Raw genomic sequence first — 15,734 nt, 5'->3', positions numbered from 1 at the left:
CAGCGAGAATCAGACTGCAAGCTAAACCTGGACTCGTCGGAAAACATCACAAAAGCCCACTGTTGCTTTGTCCACAATGCATGCTCTCTACTCCAGGCTAACCGCACGCGACAGTGAGTTGCAGTAAGTGGAACGCATTTGACAGGTCTACGAGCATAAGTGTCTGTATACGGTCTGCCTTGAAATTGTCATACCAGTGGCTGAAGAGAGCTGACGAGACAGGTCTGAGGCTGTGCTCCGCCTGTTTCTTTTGGCAGTAACTGCCAAATACCGGTCCTCATTCGGCGTTGTAATTGTGGGGCGACTGTGCTGTAACGTCTACTCACATTACCATCATCTTGGAATCGTTGCCAAAGCCTGGAGATGACACTCTGGGCAATTCCAAGTTCGTCCGATACTTCCAGTTGGGTACGCCCACATTCCAGACAGCCGATAATTCAACCACGTAAAAAATCATCCAAATGCGTCCTTTCTGTCATAACTATTATGTTATTGCACTGAAATGATTATAAAGCGCCTGCGAACAATTTTACTTCTTTGCCTGTATTCCTTATATATCACTCTTTTACACTCTTGTCATTGTGACGTACCATCGGAGTCATCTGGTTACTTCCTGAAATTTGCATATGATTCTTGAAGATGTGTGTAGTGATTTTACAGGTGATATATTTATTTTGGAGTTCGATTTCCATGTGACTCCGAATTATCCTTAATTTATGGACATGTGTGTAATATGTCTTTATGCATCATACACATAGCTGGCACTAGGCATTTCCCACCTTCTTGAAGATGTGCATAGTGATTTTACAGGTGATATATTTATTTTGGAGTTCGATTTCCATGTGACTCCGAATTATCCTTAATTTATGGACATGTGTGTAATATGTCTTTATGCATCATACACATAGCTGGCACTAGGCATTTCCCACCTGATGCAGTCTCTGAGGATTCTAAATTCTGCTTCCAGTGCCTGCTCTAAATTCTAAAAGTTTTGCCATTTCTAGATTTTGTTGTTTGGTGTGTCACTAAATACTAACTTTTCTGAACATTCTAAATGCATTTAGTGTTTTTTAGAATAACAGAAATCCTTAATTAAATCCAAAAATTCTAAAATGAAAAGGAAACATGTTAAACTGAAAGAAACTGAGTATATAAAAAAATTATTCTTCAAAGATATATGAAGTTATTATTATGTAAATTACCCAATTGTTTATGATTTCAGCCTTTACTATAATTTCCCGTTTCTGTTTCCTCATATGATAGAGTTACTGAGCCAGATTAAATTAAAATTAAATTGTATAATCTTTTACCACCATACATTTTTAGTTTGAATTAAACTGTTCTTGTTTAATTTCATCACTGTGAGCTGTAATTGATTTTGTTAGCATCAGAACATGCCTTTATGTTCTAAGTTCTTTTTAAATAAGAGGCTTATTTAAACCTTTGTCTGATATTGTAGTTACTTTTAGACATAGCAATAATATGCTTCATGTCTTTCGGCGGTTTTGGACTATATAACTTTTACCAGATCATGCAAACCCTCATAGGTACATTGTGGAGAAGTTGACAAGTTAGGAGATAAAGCATGCAGAAACTAGGGAGAGCATTGGTTTGCATATTGAAACAAATCTCTAATTGTTAGAAAAGATACTTAAAGAGAAGGAAATTGATATAAACTACCCAAAATGTCTGGGAAGGCTTCGAATTAAAATGACGCATAAATGTTTTATTGAGTGTTGTTGTTATAAAACATAAATGTTTTGTGGCTTTTAATGTGTAATTATCATACCTGCCAACTTTTACGAATTTTTCGTAATTTTTACGAAAATGCGTTTGTTTTTACAATTTTACGATCGTAATCCATTTTTTCGATTTTTTTCCTTTTTCAAGTGTTTTTAGTGATTTTTGTCGAAATTTTAGAATTTTTCGCCAATTGCATCGTGTTTTACCGCCAACTACCGACTACTTCGAATCCAGTAACCTGCGGTTTCTCCCAACTCGCCGCTTAACCAGCCAATCCAATGCGCTGAACTTGTTTCTCCCACTCTTTTCTTTTTCGAACTTTCTTAATACGTCGTTGTTACGAAATGAGTTCAAAAAAACCGTATTCTCAATATTTTTGGCCTGCCTACAAAGCCGAATTTCCAACAATTAAAGAATCCTTCAAAGGAAATAACTATGCATTTTGCAACGTGTGCGTCTTCATAATAAGTCATTTTTAGACTTCATGTTAAGTCTAAAAAGCATGAAGTTACTGCTTCAGCTTCGACAACGTCAAAAAAAGTGGATGTTTTTTTTCAAATTCGGCTACGAATTCAGATGCCCATGTCATTTTGGCAGAGTGTTTGTTTACTGCATTCCTCATCAAATACTACGTGACGCTAAGCGCTGCCAATCACGCCGGTCAACTTTTCAGACGGATGTTTCCCAACTCCAAGATTGCTCAGAAATATGCTTGTGTTTGCACGAAAACGTCTTCTATTGTGAACGAAATTGCTTGCAATGCACAAAGTAAAACGATAGCTGCACTCCAGACTACGGGGGAAAATATTGCCTCCTTGGTAATTAATGAGTTGAAACAACTTAACATCCCAATATCAAACTGCATTTTATTTGGTGCAGATAATGCTCATGTCATGGTGGGTGACAAAAAGGGTGTAGCCTCTTTCCTCAAAAAAGAACAAAATGAATTAATTGTTATTGGATGCCCATGCCACTTAATTTGGCAGCAGGAAAAGCTGCAGCTGCTTTACCATTAAATATTGACCAGCTTCTGATTGATGTGTTTTTCTATCTGGAAAAAAGTGTAAAAATTAAAGAAAACCTAAAGAATTTCTAAGAACCGTGCTCTGGTGAAACAAGAAAAATTCTGAAACATGTATGCACGAGATGGTTATCCTTAGGCAGAGCGCTAGGTAGGTTTATTGAACAGTGGGATGCATTGCTAAAATATTTCCACGAAGAGACCAAAACGAAACCATGGATCCCATCAAATTTGTCGGCTTATAAGATTCTGAAAACCAACTTTGCGTCTAATCAAAATGCTTTAAAAGGGAAAAGCCAACACACAGAATCAAACCCCTTAAAAAGAAAATGTTTAGAAGACTCCTCAAAGGTCAACTTTGTTAAAGAAGTTGAAGGGAAGAAGAAACAGTCTTCTATTAGCCGAGAGGAAAGGATTTTCTATCTTCTTTCTTCAGATTTGAACAAAGCATATTATTGTAGTTTTGTGTTAAGCACCATTAAGATTTTTGAAAGTGTAAATACCCTTCTACAATCAGCTTCGCCAAAATCCTCCCTGCTTATGCAAATTCTTAATGATCTTTTAAAAGAACTTTATACTAAGTTTGTAAAACCGTCCGTTGTGAAAAACAGTGTGTTGATTGGTGTTGCCTATAATAGTTTGGCAAATCAAAAGGATGACAATTATCTTATAATTGGAAATCAAACCAGGGAACTTGTAAATTCTTTTAAAGATCACGAGGAAAAAGAATTTTTTCAATGTGTTAGAAAGTACTTTTCCTCAGCCTGTGATTACATTGTAAGGAAGTTTCCTTTGCAAAATGAAGTTCTTTTAAATGCTGAAGTGGCAAATTTGAAACAAATTGAAAATTCATCTTTTGAAAAGATTCGTTTTTTTATTGATAAATTTCCATTTTTGTTAACAATTAAAGAAAATTAATGCCATAATGATGCTTTAGATGAACTACAGAACCAATTTTCTGCTGCACAGTTTGAAGACTTTGCTAGTTCTGGAGAATATAGACTTGATGTCCTCGTTGGAACCTTAAAAAGAATAAAAAGAGCTGATGGAACACCAAAATATGATAGACTAGCAAGAGTTTTATGTGCTATTCTCGTAATTCCACACAGTAATGCTGAGTGTGAGAGAGTCTTCAGTGTTGTGAAGAAAAACAAAACTATGTTTCGTTCTTCAATTTCACCAAAAACTCTAGAAAACATTTTAATTGCAAATGTTATGAGGAAACTAATTGTTATGACAGGAAATTTTCCAAAGAATTTTTGGCTAAAGCCAAAAAATGCACTCTAAATTCATTGCAATATTTTTTTTTGTGTAATATTAAGTTCTTGTTTTATGTTTCCTAATAAATTTTTTAGTTACTACTTAATTGAGATTTACTAATGTAAGTACAATTTTCTTTTTTCTATTTGTATAAATTGTTATTTTTTTAATATCAAAGCATGATATTAATTCTTCGTGTTCTGAATTTTGGAGAAATCTTCTGAATTTTTATCTTTAGAAGTTGGCAGGTATGGTAATTATTCTAATATCATTTAAGAATCAATGTCATAAATTACATGTATTTTAAACTGTGAAATTTTATTAAATTTTGATTTTAATAGGGCTAAATAAAATTTAATTGTGGCCTTGTAAATCCATAATGGCTAAGATTATCAAATACTTAATTTAATTATTTATAACTAATTGCATACTCTTAAAAATTATCTCTACATATTAGAGCCAGTTATTGCCTTTCAATGATACTCACTGTGATCACAAGATAACATGAAAATATAACAATTTAAGTAAAACTTATTCTTTTCATCTACTGAGACTTAAAATAATACAAAACAACTTATCACCTCTGGTGCTTTAATGCCTTATTGGAACCTTAAAGTATATTAACTTGGTTGCAACCCCTTGAACTCTACAAGAAAAACGGTACCTGACTAACTTTCAACACTTGCCAACCATGCCTACATCAGGCCTTTCAGGTTTGTTTTACTCAGTAGGTCTCTCTCTAGACAAGCAGCAGCAGTGACAACATTCAGTCCTTTTTTCTGAATCATGCTGCTTATGATCTTACTTCTCATTTTAACCCTTTGCGGCATGGTGGGTCAATATATGTCCCACCTAATTAATATTTATTTTCTCATTTAGCAATTTTCGTTAGAAATTTTCTAATCTTTTAAAAATAATCTATTTTAGTTATTATTTTTCTCAGTATATGTTACTACTATACCAGGGCTTAAGTTTATAAGCAAAAAATATTCAAAATAGGATCACAAGAGTGATATCCATGTATCTCGCATTTTTCCATATTTTAAAAATTTTGGTATACAATTTATGATACGTATGATTCTTTTTAATATTCAAAGGTATTTTATTTTCAAAAATCTTAATTGGATTCAATATTTTATAACATTAATTTTGCAGTTGAAATAAGTGGGTTAAAATTTGTCCCACCACACACTTGAATTTCCGCTCAATAGATGGCAGCACTCACGATTATTTTTTTTCTTTTCTTTTCCGCATCTACTTTTTTCGTGATTGTGCGCGCTTTTACATCCGTTGTATGCTCTGATGTGCTAAAATGTCTACAAAAAAATTAACAACTCGGGAAGCTTTGGATCTTTTTGCTGAATTGCCATCCGATTGCGACTCAAATGCTTCAGATGTCAGTTCTGATTTAGATGAAATTGAAATCCAGGAGAGAATAACTGAGGTTGAAGTTATTGCTGAAGAAGAAAGGGAAGTAGTTATAATTTGTTTCGCTTTTTAAAGACACAGACCCATCTATGCATGTGGCACTGTAAATATGGATTGGAAGTATCTACCCAAATTTTAAAAGACAAATTTATGTCAAGAGAATATATAGACTTTTCAGTTAGCGATGATTCAATTTATTGCATAAAATGGAAGGATAAAAGATCCGTTTCTATCCTGTCTTGCTTAGAAAAGGCAACTGAAATGAAAGAAATTAATAGAAAAGAGCGAGATGGAAAGACAAAAAAAAAAAAAAAAAAAGTACTGTGCCCAAACAGAATTATTCCATACAATAAGAATATGGGATATGTCGACTGATTGATCAACTGACAGACTATATGAAATAGACCGCAAAAGCAAGAAATGGTGGCACATGATTTTTTTTTACTTTTTAGATGCAAGTATAGTAAACACATTTAGTCAAGTTTGTTCGCGAACCTGATCATGATGTAAAAACAATGAAAGATTTTCTTCCCTCAGTTATAGAAGGTCTAATGGCACTTGCAGGCAAGAAAGAGCTGAAAAGAAAACTGAAATTCCCAGTTCAAATAAAAACTAAAATCCCGTTCGTACAACCAGAAAAAAGACTAAAAAATGTAAGTAAAACGCCAAAGAGAACGAGCAGGAGAAGATGTGCATATTGCAGCATATCGAAAGAAGAACGACGAACATTTTGGATCTGTGAAACATGTGAAGTGCCTCTATGCTTACAAAAGAATGAAACAACATGTTTTTCAAAGTTTCATGAAAAATGATTTTTTTTCAATTTTAATCATTAGTTAAAATTTGTCCCACCACACACTTGAATTTCCGCTCAATAGATGGCAGCACTCACGATTATTTTTTTTCTTTTCTTTTCCGCATCTACTTTTTTCGTGATTGTGCGCGCTTTTACATCCGTTGTATGCTCTGATGTGCTAAAATGTCTACAAAAAAATTAACAACTCGGGAAGCTTTGGATCTTTTTGCTGAATTGCCATCCGATTGCGACTCAAATGCTTCAGATGTCAGTTCTGATTTAGATGAAATTGAAATCCAGGAGAGAATAACTGAGGTTGAAGTTATTGCTGAAGAAGAAAGGGAAGTAGTTATAATTTGTTTCGCTTTTTAAAGACACAGACCCATCTATGCATGTGGCACTGTAAATATGGATTGGAAGTATCTACCCAAATTTTAAAAGACAAATTTATGTCAAGAGAATATATAGACTTTTCAGTTAGCGATGATTCAATTTATTGCATAAAATGGAAGGATAAAAGATCCGTTTCTATCCTGTCTTGCTTAGAAAAGGCAACTGAAATGAAAGAAATTAATAGAAAAGAGCGAGATGGAAAGACAAAAAAAAAAAAAAAAAAAAAAAAAAAAAAAAAAAGTACTGTGCCCAAACAGAATTATTCCATACAATAAGAATATGGGATATGTCGACTGATTGATCAACTGACAGACTATATGAAATAGACCGCAAAAGCAAGAAATGGTGGCACATGATTTTTTTTTACTTTTTAGATGCAAGTATAGTAAACACATTTAGTCAAGTTTGTTCGCGAACCTGATCATGATGTAAAAACAATGAAAGATTTTCTTCCCTCAGTTATAGAAGGTCTAATGGCACTTGCAGGCAAGAAAGAGCTGAAAAGAAAACTGAAATTCCCAGTTCAAATAAAAACTAAAATCCCGTTCGTACAACCAGAAAAAAGACTAAAAAATGTAAGTAAAACGCCAAAGAGAACGAGCAGGAGAAGATGTGCATATTGCAGCATATCGAAAGAAGAACGACGAACATTTTGGATCTGTGAAACATGTGAAGTGCCTCTATGCTTACAAAAGAATGAAACAACATGTTTTTCAAAGTTTCATGAAAAATGATTTTTTTTCAATTTTAATCATATATAAATGTTTTTGAATCAAGTGCCAATTTTAATATTTTATTTAGTATCATATGTATGAGTATCAAATTTTAATCTTAAAAAAATATTCAAGAAAATATTTTCTTTTGTTCCTAAAATTTAAAAATATTAAATATATACTATATGCAAAATGTGCATATGCAAAATTTTACAAGTCATGCATATATGCAAAAAGTACAAAATGCATTTTAGTGTGTTTATTATGAATATTTTAGAATGCACGCTTTATTTTGTTTATTCATTCCACATAGGATTTTTTTTCCCTGCTATACACCAATATGCTATAAGACATGTGCTAGTTGCATGGTGGGACAAACGGTATCCCACCTTCCACCGTAAAAAATAAAAGCGCAGAATTTTTTCCAAGCCTTAAAGGCACTTAAGTAAGTCCATCTGACTTATTCTAAGGCATTTTTTTAAAGATTAAAATATATTTTAAATATGCGTGTCGCAAAGGGTTAAGCTATGCCGTTTGACATAAAATCTACCTGCTACTAAACCTTTAGACTGACCAAGTATGCGACAAAATGAGACATTAAGCTAACTGTTAGTAAAACGTAAATGTCACTTATTGTCTTTCAAATACGATCAACTATTGTAAGTGTAAAATATTTAATGCTACTTGATGAATTGCATAAAGTTTATTTTATTCTCAAACTTATTAATAATTATGTTCATTAATTCATGTTTAGTAATAATGGATGCTACTTAGGGATCTATTCTATTTTTAGGATGATGTTACAAAAGTGAAATTCAGATACATAATATTTTTAATTGAATTTATTCAGTTCCCATTTGCTCATAGGTCCTTTATTTTTTTCATTAATGGTCCTTAAAAGTACTTAATTTCCGTGTGCAGGAATGTGTATGAACCCTGTTGTACCAATTTGATACCAATTTGTTGCTACAGCCAAAATCTCATCATCATTATCTTCAGATTCACTTCCATCACTCAATAAATCATCACTTTTATCCCTGAAACTTTCTGATAAATTGGCATATTCAAAATCGTCATAATCATGCATTATCAAATAACTTTTATTAAACAAGTTACAAAAACACTTAGTAAAAATAAATTTATGGTTAACTGTTTACTTTTATACACTTATTAAAAATTAATTAATGGGTAACTGGTTACTTTTATGATAAGTAATGGAATAAAATGGATATATTACCTTTTTCACAACGAACAATTGGTTTATAAAAAGAATTCTTAACAAACTTCAATCATCAAAATGCATCATGTGGTTTACACAAGAAAAATGCTGCATAGTGGTGCCATCTGTGATAAGTTTTATTATAATATAGCCTATCTATTTTTTACTAGAATGGATCTCAGACAAGCATTGGAAATAAAATAGTCCAAGATACAAGATGCGTGAGATATGGCCATGTGCAAATTGAACAATATTTTTCGCTCGTGTCAGACACGGGACAAATGCGTCGAGGGGTTATAAAGCTGTCCTAGAGTTTTATATTTGTATAAATTGCAAAATGCATGTAAACCATATGATTATTTACCAAGTGTACCATGCAGAAGCTTTGTATTGCTAGAATCGTTTTTTAATTGGCTAAATATTTGTGTTTCAGGTATGTTCTGGAAGGCTACAATTCATTATCATGGTTATCACTGGATCCTTCCACTCATGACCGCCGTTCATGCCTGCCTGTTCACATTCAAGTTTTGATGCAACTTTATCAAGCAGTTGAAGCTCTCATATGAGATTGCAGCTAAAAGTCTTTTGACAACAGGGATCAAACATAGTCGTGACTGTAGCCATTTGCAGTCGGTTTTAAAGACAAATTGTGATTTTCTTCTTTTTTTCAGGATGCAGCACACGACGACATATCAGAGCTGTTTCGTATGCAGATATGTAATATAAATTGCCGTTGTAAAGTTCCAACATTTGAGAGAAAAAAATCATTCTGTGTGATATGAACTGCGCTGCAGAATATATTTAAGTGTATGCTTGCACATTTTATTCTCAAAGAGAACTAATTTGCCGGCAGCACGTGAAATGGTTGGTTCATCGAGAAGCATTTGCAGCTGTTTGCAGAATGTGTTAATTAAGCGGGAAATGAACTTTTGTTGCCGGCAATAGATTAAAAAGTATGATTACTATTTATTTTGTATATATAATAATAGGGCGTCTGCATCGTGTGTATTGGCGGTCGACGTCCTCCAACGCCAAAATTAGGATACGCTACTTATTAGAGTACCGTAGTTGAAAACCACGGAACTTAAAAAACTTTTCTGAACAATCGTACTTCGATCATTGATTTTGTACAGAGCAATGTACAGTGTCACAAGTATACAAATCTTTTTACAAATCATGTAACAAATTATATGTACATGTCCTTTTGTGTCATTGGAAGTTGTAGGAGCCCAAAACAATAAAAATGAAAACAAGGTAGAGATTGTATGGTACTGCCATCTTAGCAAAGGAGTGCTGGACTCTTGTTTTTACTATCTGCTATTGGTTCCCCACTGCCAGCAGCTTGATAACCTTTGCATTATTCAAATCATTAACTTTCTTTTACTTCTTATTTGTTTTAATATATAATGGCACTTTTGTTTTTAAAGTTGCATGTGGGAATAAGATAGCTTTTATGGTTGGCTGAGCTGTAAGTCTGGTTAATTCTGAGAACAAAACATATATAGATGTATACATGTGTTAAAATGAAAATAATTTCAGAGAATTACTTATAATGTGAAAATTTTTTTTTTTGATGAATTGCACTAATTCAGAAGTGTCCTTTTAGAAATCTCTATGCAACTGAGTTTTAGAGACTGTACAGTTTAAAAAGGTCTATGCAATCTTAAAAGGGGCTTCTGGATGAAATCAAAACCCCTATGCAACTGTATAAAAGCTTGAATGTATATTTTTTTTAATCCTATTCAATTATGTGCAACCAAATTCATATATTTATATGTTGATTCATAACATTAATGCTTGACAATATAATTTATATATATATATATATATTTATTAACATGTGAATAATTTATTATTGTAAATTTAGGCCGAATTATTTATCCAGAAATCTTCATTTTTCATTGTTAAAAATTTGTTTCATATAAAAATTGAGCATGCAGCTCTGTGTAGCCTTGCCAGTTGATTATTAATATATGTTTTCAAACTTCTTATATGGAATAGTGAAGGTAAATGCAGGAACCAAATTAAATACTTTAGTCATTTAATTTTATATTATATTCCCGAATGTAAATTTGTATCACAAAATAATGATGTCTATTAATCAACAGGCTGTTTACAAAGCTTTCTAACGAAGTTTGTTTTTATTTTAGCTTTGCATGAGACTTTTTAAATTTACTTCAAATGTGTATAAAATTATATTGCAGATATACACAATTTTCAAATGAGGCATATTTTTGTAACTTAAAAAATAGTTATGTCATATGTGCACCTGCAATTAATCAATTTAATTTAACTATTCATTGTTTAACGGCAGTGTTAAACCATCCTGTGTAATGACTGACTCAGTGGCATTGACTAACATCTGTAGCTGTAAATTTTTTATGTGATTTGCCATCATGCATTTATCAGAGATATCAAAGTAAATCTTTAAAAAGTACTGTATTTCAACTAGCATTTTCCATCCATTCTTGTAGAAACATATATCAAGTACTAAAACATTTATTTGCTGTTTAAGGGGAGCAGAACAAACAGAAATTTATGATCGTTAATGTTCTGCGTTAATTGGCTTCCTGTAATGTAAATAAATTTGTGAAATATTGATATGCAATGTAAATTCAAAAATGGAATCACGTATGAGATATAGCTTACTGGAAATAAGGACAAATCAAATCAGTTTCATATTGAATGAATTTGTATAAATGTAAATAATTGTTTTTTAAGCTGTATTTTTACCATTTATTAATCTTTTAACATAAAAATGTATATCATGTGGATACTGATACTTTAATCATCTTTTTAGCTCATTATATTAAAGTGAAATTAATTAAAATACCAAATGTAATATAATGATTTGATTATATAACTTATGAGATACCAAAAATTTGTGCAAAATATCGCAGAAACTTAAAAAGTATGATTGCGGGGGGGGAGTAATGGGGTAAAAAGGAATTTATGTGGAATATTATAGGGGATTATATTAAATAAAATTTGGAATCTTATTTCTAAAATGGAAAGAAGGATGTTAATCAACATATTGCAGAGTGGACTTTATTACTAACAGCCTTTAAGAAATCAAAATAAATAATTGCACTTAATATAAGTGGCCTCTATTTTTGCAGAATGAAAAAGCTGTAAGCTTTGATGCATATTTACGAAAAACTACAATTTAAAAATGTATTATAGCAATCATATAAAATTATATATTATCATTTATGTAAAGATAAATGAAACAGAATACATGCTTAACATGATCTGTGTGAATATTTTACTTTCAGTATTTTGTTTAGGCATATGTTTTATCATACAGTCAGGAAGGTTTGGTTTAAATTTATATCCATACTTTATTAATAAATCAATTCTGTAGATTAAAAAAAAGGGAGGGATAGAAATAAATATTTGCTACCAATGATCTTTCAGTTCTAGCTGACAGGAAAAACTTCTGTCTATATCTTGTGGTGAGATTCCACTAAATTGTTCTTTAGCTCAAACTGATTTACAAGTATTGGAAAAACTTAATTAAACTATCAGTAATCAGTGTAACTGAGAAGAATTCAGCATAGCATAGTTTTAATATCAAAATCTGCTAATTGTATTTGAAATATTCCCTGTAATGTACTTTACAGATAGATGAAGAATTTATTCAGTTTTTATTTTTTTTTGGGGGGGGGCATTCATTTTAATCATGAAAAATTGCATGAGACTAAACATTTAATTTTAGCATAGTGATATGTTATTAATTTAAGAAGACAATCTGATTTAATGATATTTAATAATATAAAAGTACTTAATGGTGCTTATTTATATATTTTCATTAGTTAATGGCATTTAAGAGGCACTTAAGTTTTGTAACAGACTGGTTGAATAGCATTTTTTAAAATTTAAAAGTACTTATAAGAGAGTCAGTATAAGTTGATTCTTATTTTATTTAAGAATTAGTATTGGTCTAGTATGTAAATAATAGAAACCCAGCCAAAGCATGGGCGTGCTACATTTCAAAATTAAGAGATTGTTTTAATAATTTTAGACAGTGGGAAAACTAAATAAAGCTATTAATAATGTTTTTTATTATGATTTATGTGTAAAATAAAACAATTTTTGAATATCTATCTAGCATTGAAATGAAAAATTGCATGAGACTAAACATTTAATTTTAGCATAGTGATATGTTATTAATTTAAGAAGGTTTTCTACTGTTTTCAATTAAAGTAGCAACACAGTATATCTGTTGAATTCAAGAGCTTAAAAAGTGTGTCCATTGAAAATTGTGGGAGCAATAATTGAGCTATGCACAAAAAAGTATCAAAGATTCCAGATCTACAGCTCAGCCTCCGTTTGAAGAATCATGTGGCACAGCTGCATATTAATGATTTTGTAAATAGTCATATATCTCATTTCATGCGCTGTGACATTGTGGTTCATTTACGAAGAGTAAAAGCATTACGAGTTTATTTGAAAAATATTCATAATGATCTCTGAAATGATTGTACTGATATGCCTATTTTTTAAACATTTTAATATCAGACTTTCCAACTTGTGCTTATTAATTAGTTCTTATTTGTCATATATTGAACTCATCAAAATATATATATTTTTCTCTGTAGTCATTTGTAATGCAAAATCCCTTCTAAGAAGCATTGTCTTTGCTGTAAGCAATGTGAATGTGCATTTGTTGAGAAAATATAATCATTCATTTGAATCCGGTGCGGTTTTACCTTGGAATCGAGGTATTCTTTTAAAATGCTTTCTTATTCCTGCTTCATTATTTATTGTTTTAAAATTCTTTTACAATTGTGATTAATGAGATTCCAAACATTTATTGCAATTGTTTTAGTTAAGGAGTTTGTTGCTTTTAATGTTTTTACTGTATCATTAAGAAAAAATCCATAATGTAAAATAGAAGTACAATTCCTCTCACTTGTACAAATTGAAATCTATTTTTTATTATTTATACTGTATTTACACAAAATGATTTCATTTATTCACTCACTATTATCTACTTTGTATAACCTTTCCCCTTCCCTCTCGTGTACAGCAGAATAGAATAAGGTAAAGATTGAAAATTACCACTTTAAATATAAAAATAAAAAATAAAAAAAAGAAATTTTGTTTGAGACATAAACACTACAAGTGTACAAATGAGTTTCTTTTTGTTTATAATAATAAATCTATTTAACTGGTTTGTGTGTTGCCATATTTATTTCTGTTTTTGTAGATCATAATTATATTTGTAAGACAGTTCTTTTCTCTGAATATATACACTGAAAATTTACTGTAAACATAGCATTTTGTTGCTAAATTTTAAGAAAATATTTCTGACATTCTTGTACAAATTTAAAAACATTTAATAATTGCAAAGTTTCATGCTGTCTTTCAGAAGTAAAATATTTCTAGGTAAATACTCATCTTGAAACTATTTTGATGTCTAAAAATATATTTAAACTTAAAACAAATTAATAAGAAGTTTGCACTTGTTGGTTGTAGACTAAACAAAGCAGTTTCATCTAGTTTATCAAATGTTCTGGTGTTTTCCTGTTCTTGATAAAAATAAACAGTTGAGTTGTTTGAAAAATAATATGGGGGAAAAATAAAATTGTAAATTTACTTGAATGGGACTTAAAGACTATGAGACTAAGACACAATAAACAAGTCATGAATTAATTATTGACATTAAATATGAAAATTAAGATATAAAATTTTATGCAAAATAAAGACTGATGTTTTCTGAATCTGTTCATGATACATTTTTTAATTGGTGTAAAATTGCCAATTACATGATGAGAGATGTACAGTATTGAATGAAATCGATAAAGCCAATAGTTGGCCAAAAATTATAAAGGCTGAAACCTGAAAAGGTATCTTGCAGAAAAATAACTTGTGGTTTAGAAACTTATTGAATAAAGCAGTCCTTGAGTTTTATAGTTTTTACTATTTTAAAAGATTTCAAGTGTTTTTATTCATCGTTACTCTGCCTAAAATCAGAAACAAAGATCAGGGCTTCTCCAAGTGTTGTGATCTTGTATTGCTTAATTTAGAAAGTTACAGAAATTTTAGCAGAACTAAAAAATTTCTAAACAAATATCAGCTGAAAGAACAACTGTGTGACAAATTACTTGTATAGGACATTAGCTAATTTCTAAGCTTTTATTTGAATTAACCAGCTATTTTATGTTGGCTGTACTATATTCTGGTTTCGACCAGAATGCAAATTATTTAAAAATAAAAATATAGTGCTAAATTTTAAATTGTATCAAAGGGTTTTGACAGCCTAGCCTAGCTGTTAGAAGTTTTGCTGTTTGTAGTGAATTTATCAGCAAAGATTTGCTAGCTATTTATTGTTTTAAAATCCTTCATGAGTGGTTAATCAGGAGATATCATGTTTTAAACCAGGCTTTGCTAATACAGTATACAACATTTGATCCAACTTGAACTTGTGTTGAAAAGCTGTTGTGTACACTTAGGATAGCAGAGTTTCTTTCAATTTGTGTAACCATCAAGTCGATATATTGAATATTTTTGTTTGCCCTTTGCTCTGCTGTAGTTCTGCTTCTTCTAACAAGTCATAAAGGAGGATAAATTGCTGACAGTCTATTACAGTTAATGTGTGATACTTAAAATTGAATAGCATAATCATTAAATTTTATGATAGTGAAAGAGTGTTTGCACCAGCCACCAAACAAGTCACCATATAAGGTATTTCTCCCACTTCCCTAGTGTGCCTTCGTGGTGTAAAGGTAGCACGCTGGGACGGTATTCCAGAGGTCCGTGGTTCAATTCCCGGCGAAGGCGTTGATAATTTTTCATCTCTCCAGCCTCCAAAAAATATCCTAATCAGGGTTCGTACATATTTCTGCACAGAGAAATTAAGTACTTTTAAGGACCATTAATGAAAAAAATTAAGTACCTATGAGCAAGTAACAAATTAATAAATTCAATAAAAATATTATTTATGCCTGAATTTCACTCATGTAATACCATCCAAAAATAAAATAGATCCGTAATTAGGATGCATTATTATTAAACATAACTTAATTAACATAATTATTAATAAGTTTAAGCATACGATATATTTTACGAAAATTATCAAATGGCATGAAATATTTCACACTTATGATAGTTCGCATATTTGAAAGAATATAAGTGACATTTTATTTATGTTTTACT

General features: G+C 31.0%; 1 protein-coding gene across 2 annotated transcripts in view; it reads left to right on the top strand.

The window, feature by feature from the left end:
- skd (mediator complex subunit skuld) overlaps nucleotides 1-13,752 on the top strand; it is a 128,828-nt gene extending 115,076 nt beyond the window's left edge. For both annotated transcript variants that reach the window (XM_085810395.1, XM_085810394.1), the window contains exon 27: nucleotides 9,007-13,752. In XM_085810395.1, the coding sequence (XP_085666521.1) occupies nucleotides 9,007-9,139 (133 nt within the window). In that variant the 3' untranslated portion in view covers nucleotides 9,140-13,752. The remainder of the gene's footprint in view (nucleotides 1-9,006) is intronic.
- The last annotated feature ends 1,982 nt before the right edge of the window (nucleotides 13,753-15,734 follow it).

This window comes from Stegodyphus dumicola, chromosome 2 (assembly GCF_044657685.1).
Source record: "Stegodyphus dumicola isolate Sdum_Otavi_A_Nest chromosome 2, ASM4465768v1".
Lineage (NCBI taxonomy): Eukaryota > Metazoa > Arthropoda > Arachnida > Araneae > Eresidae > Stegodyphus > Stegodyphus dumicola.
This window is presented reverse-complemented; position numbering and strand designations above follow the sequence as displayed.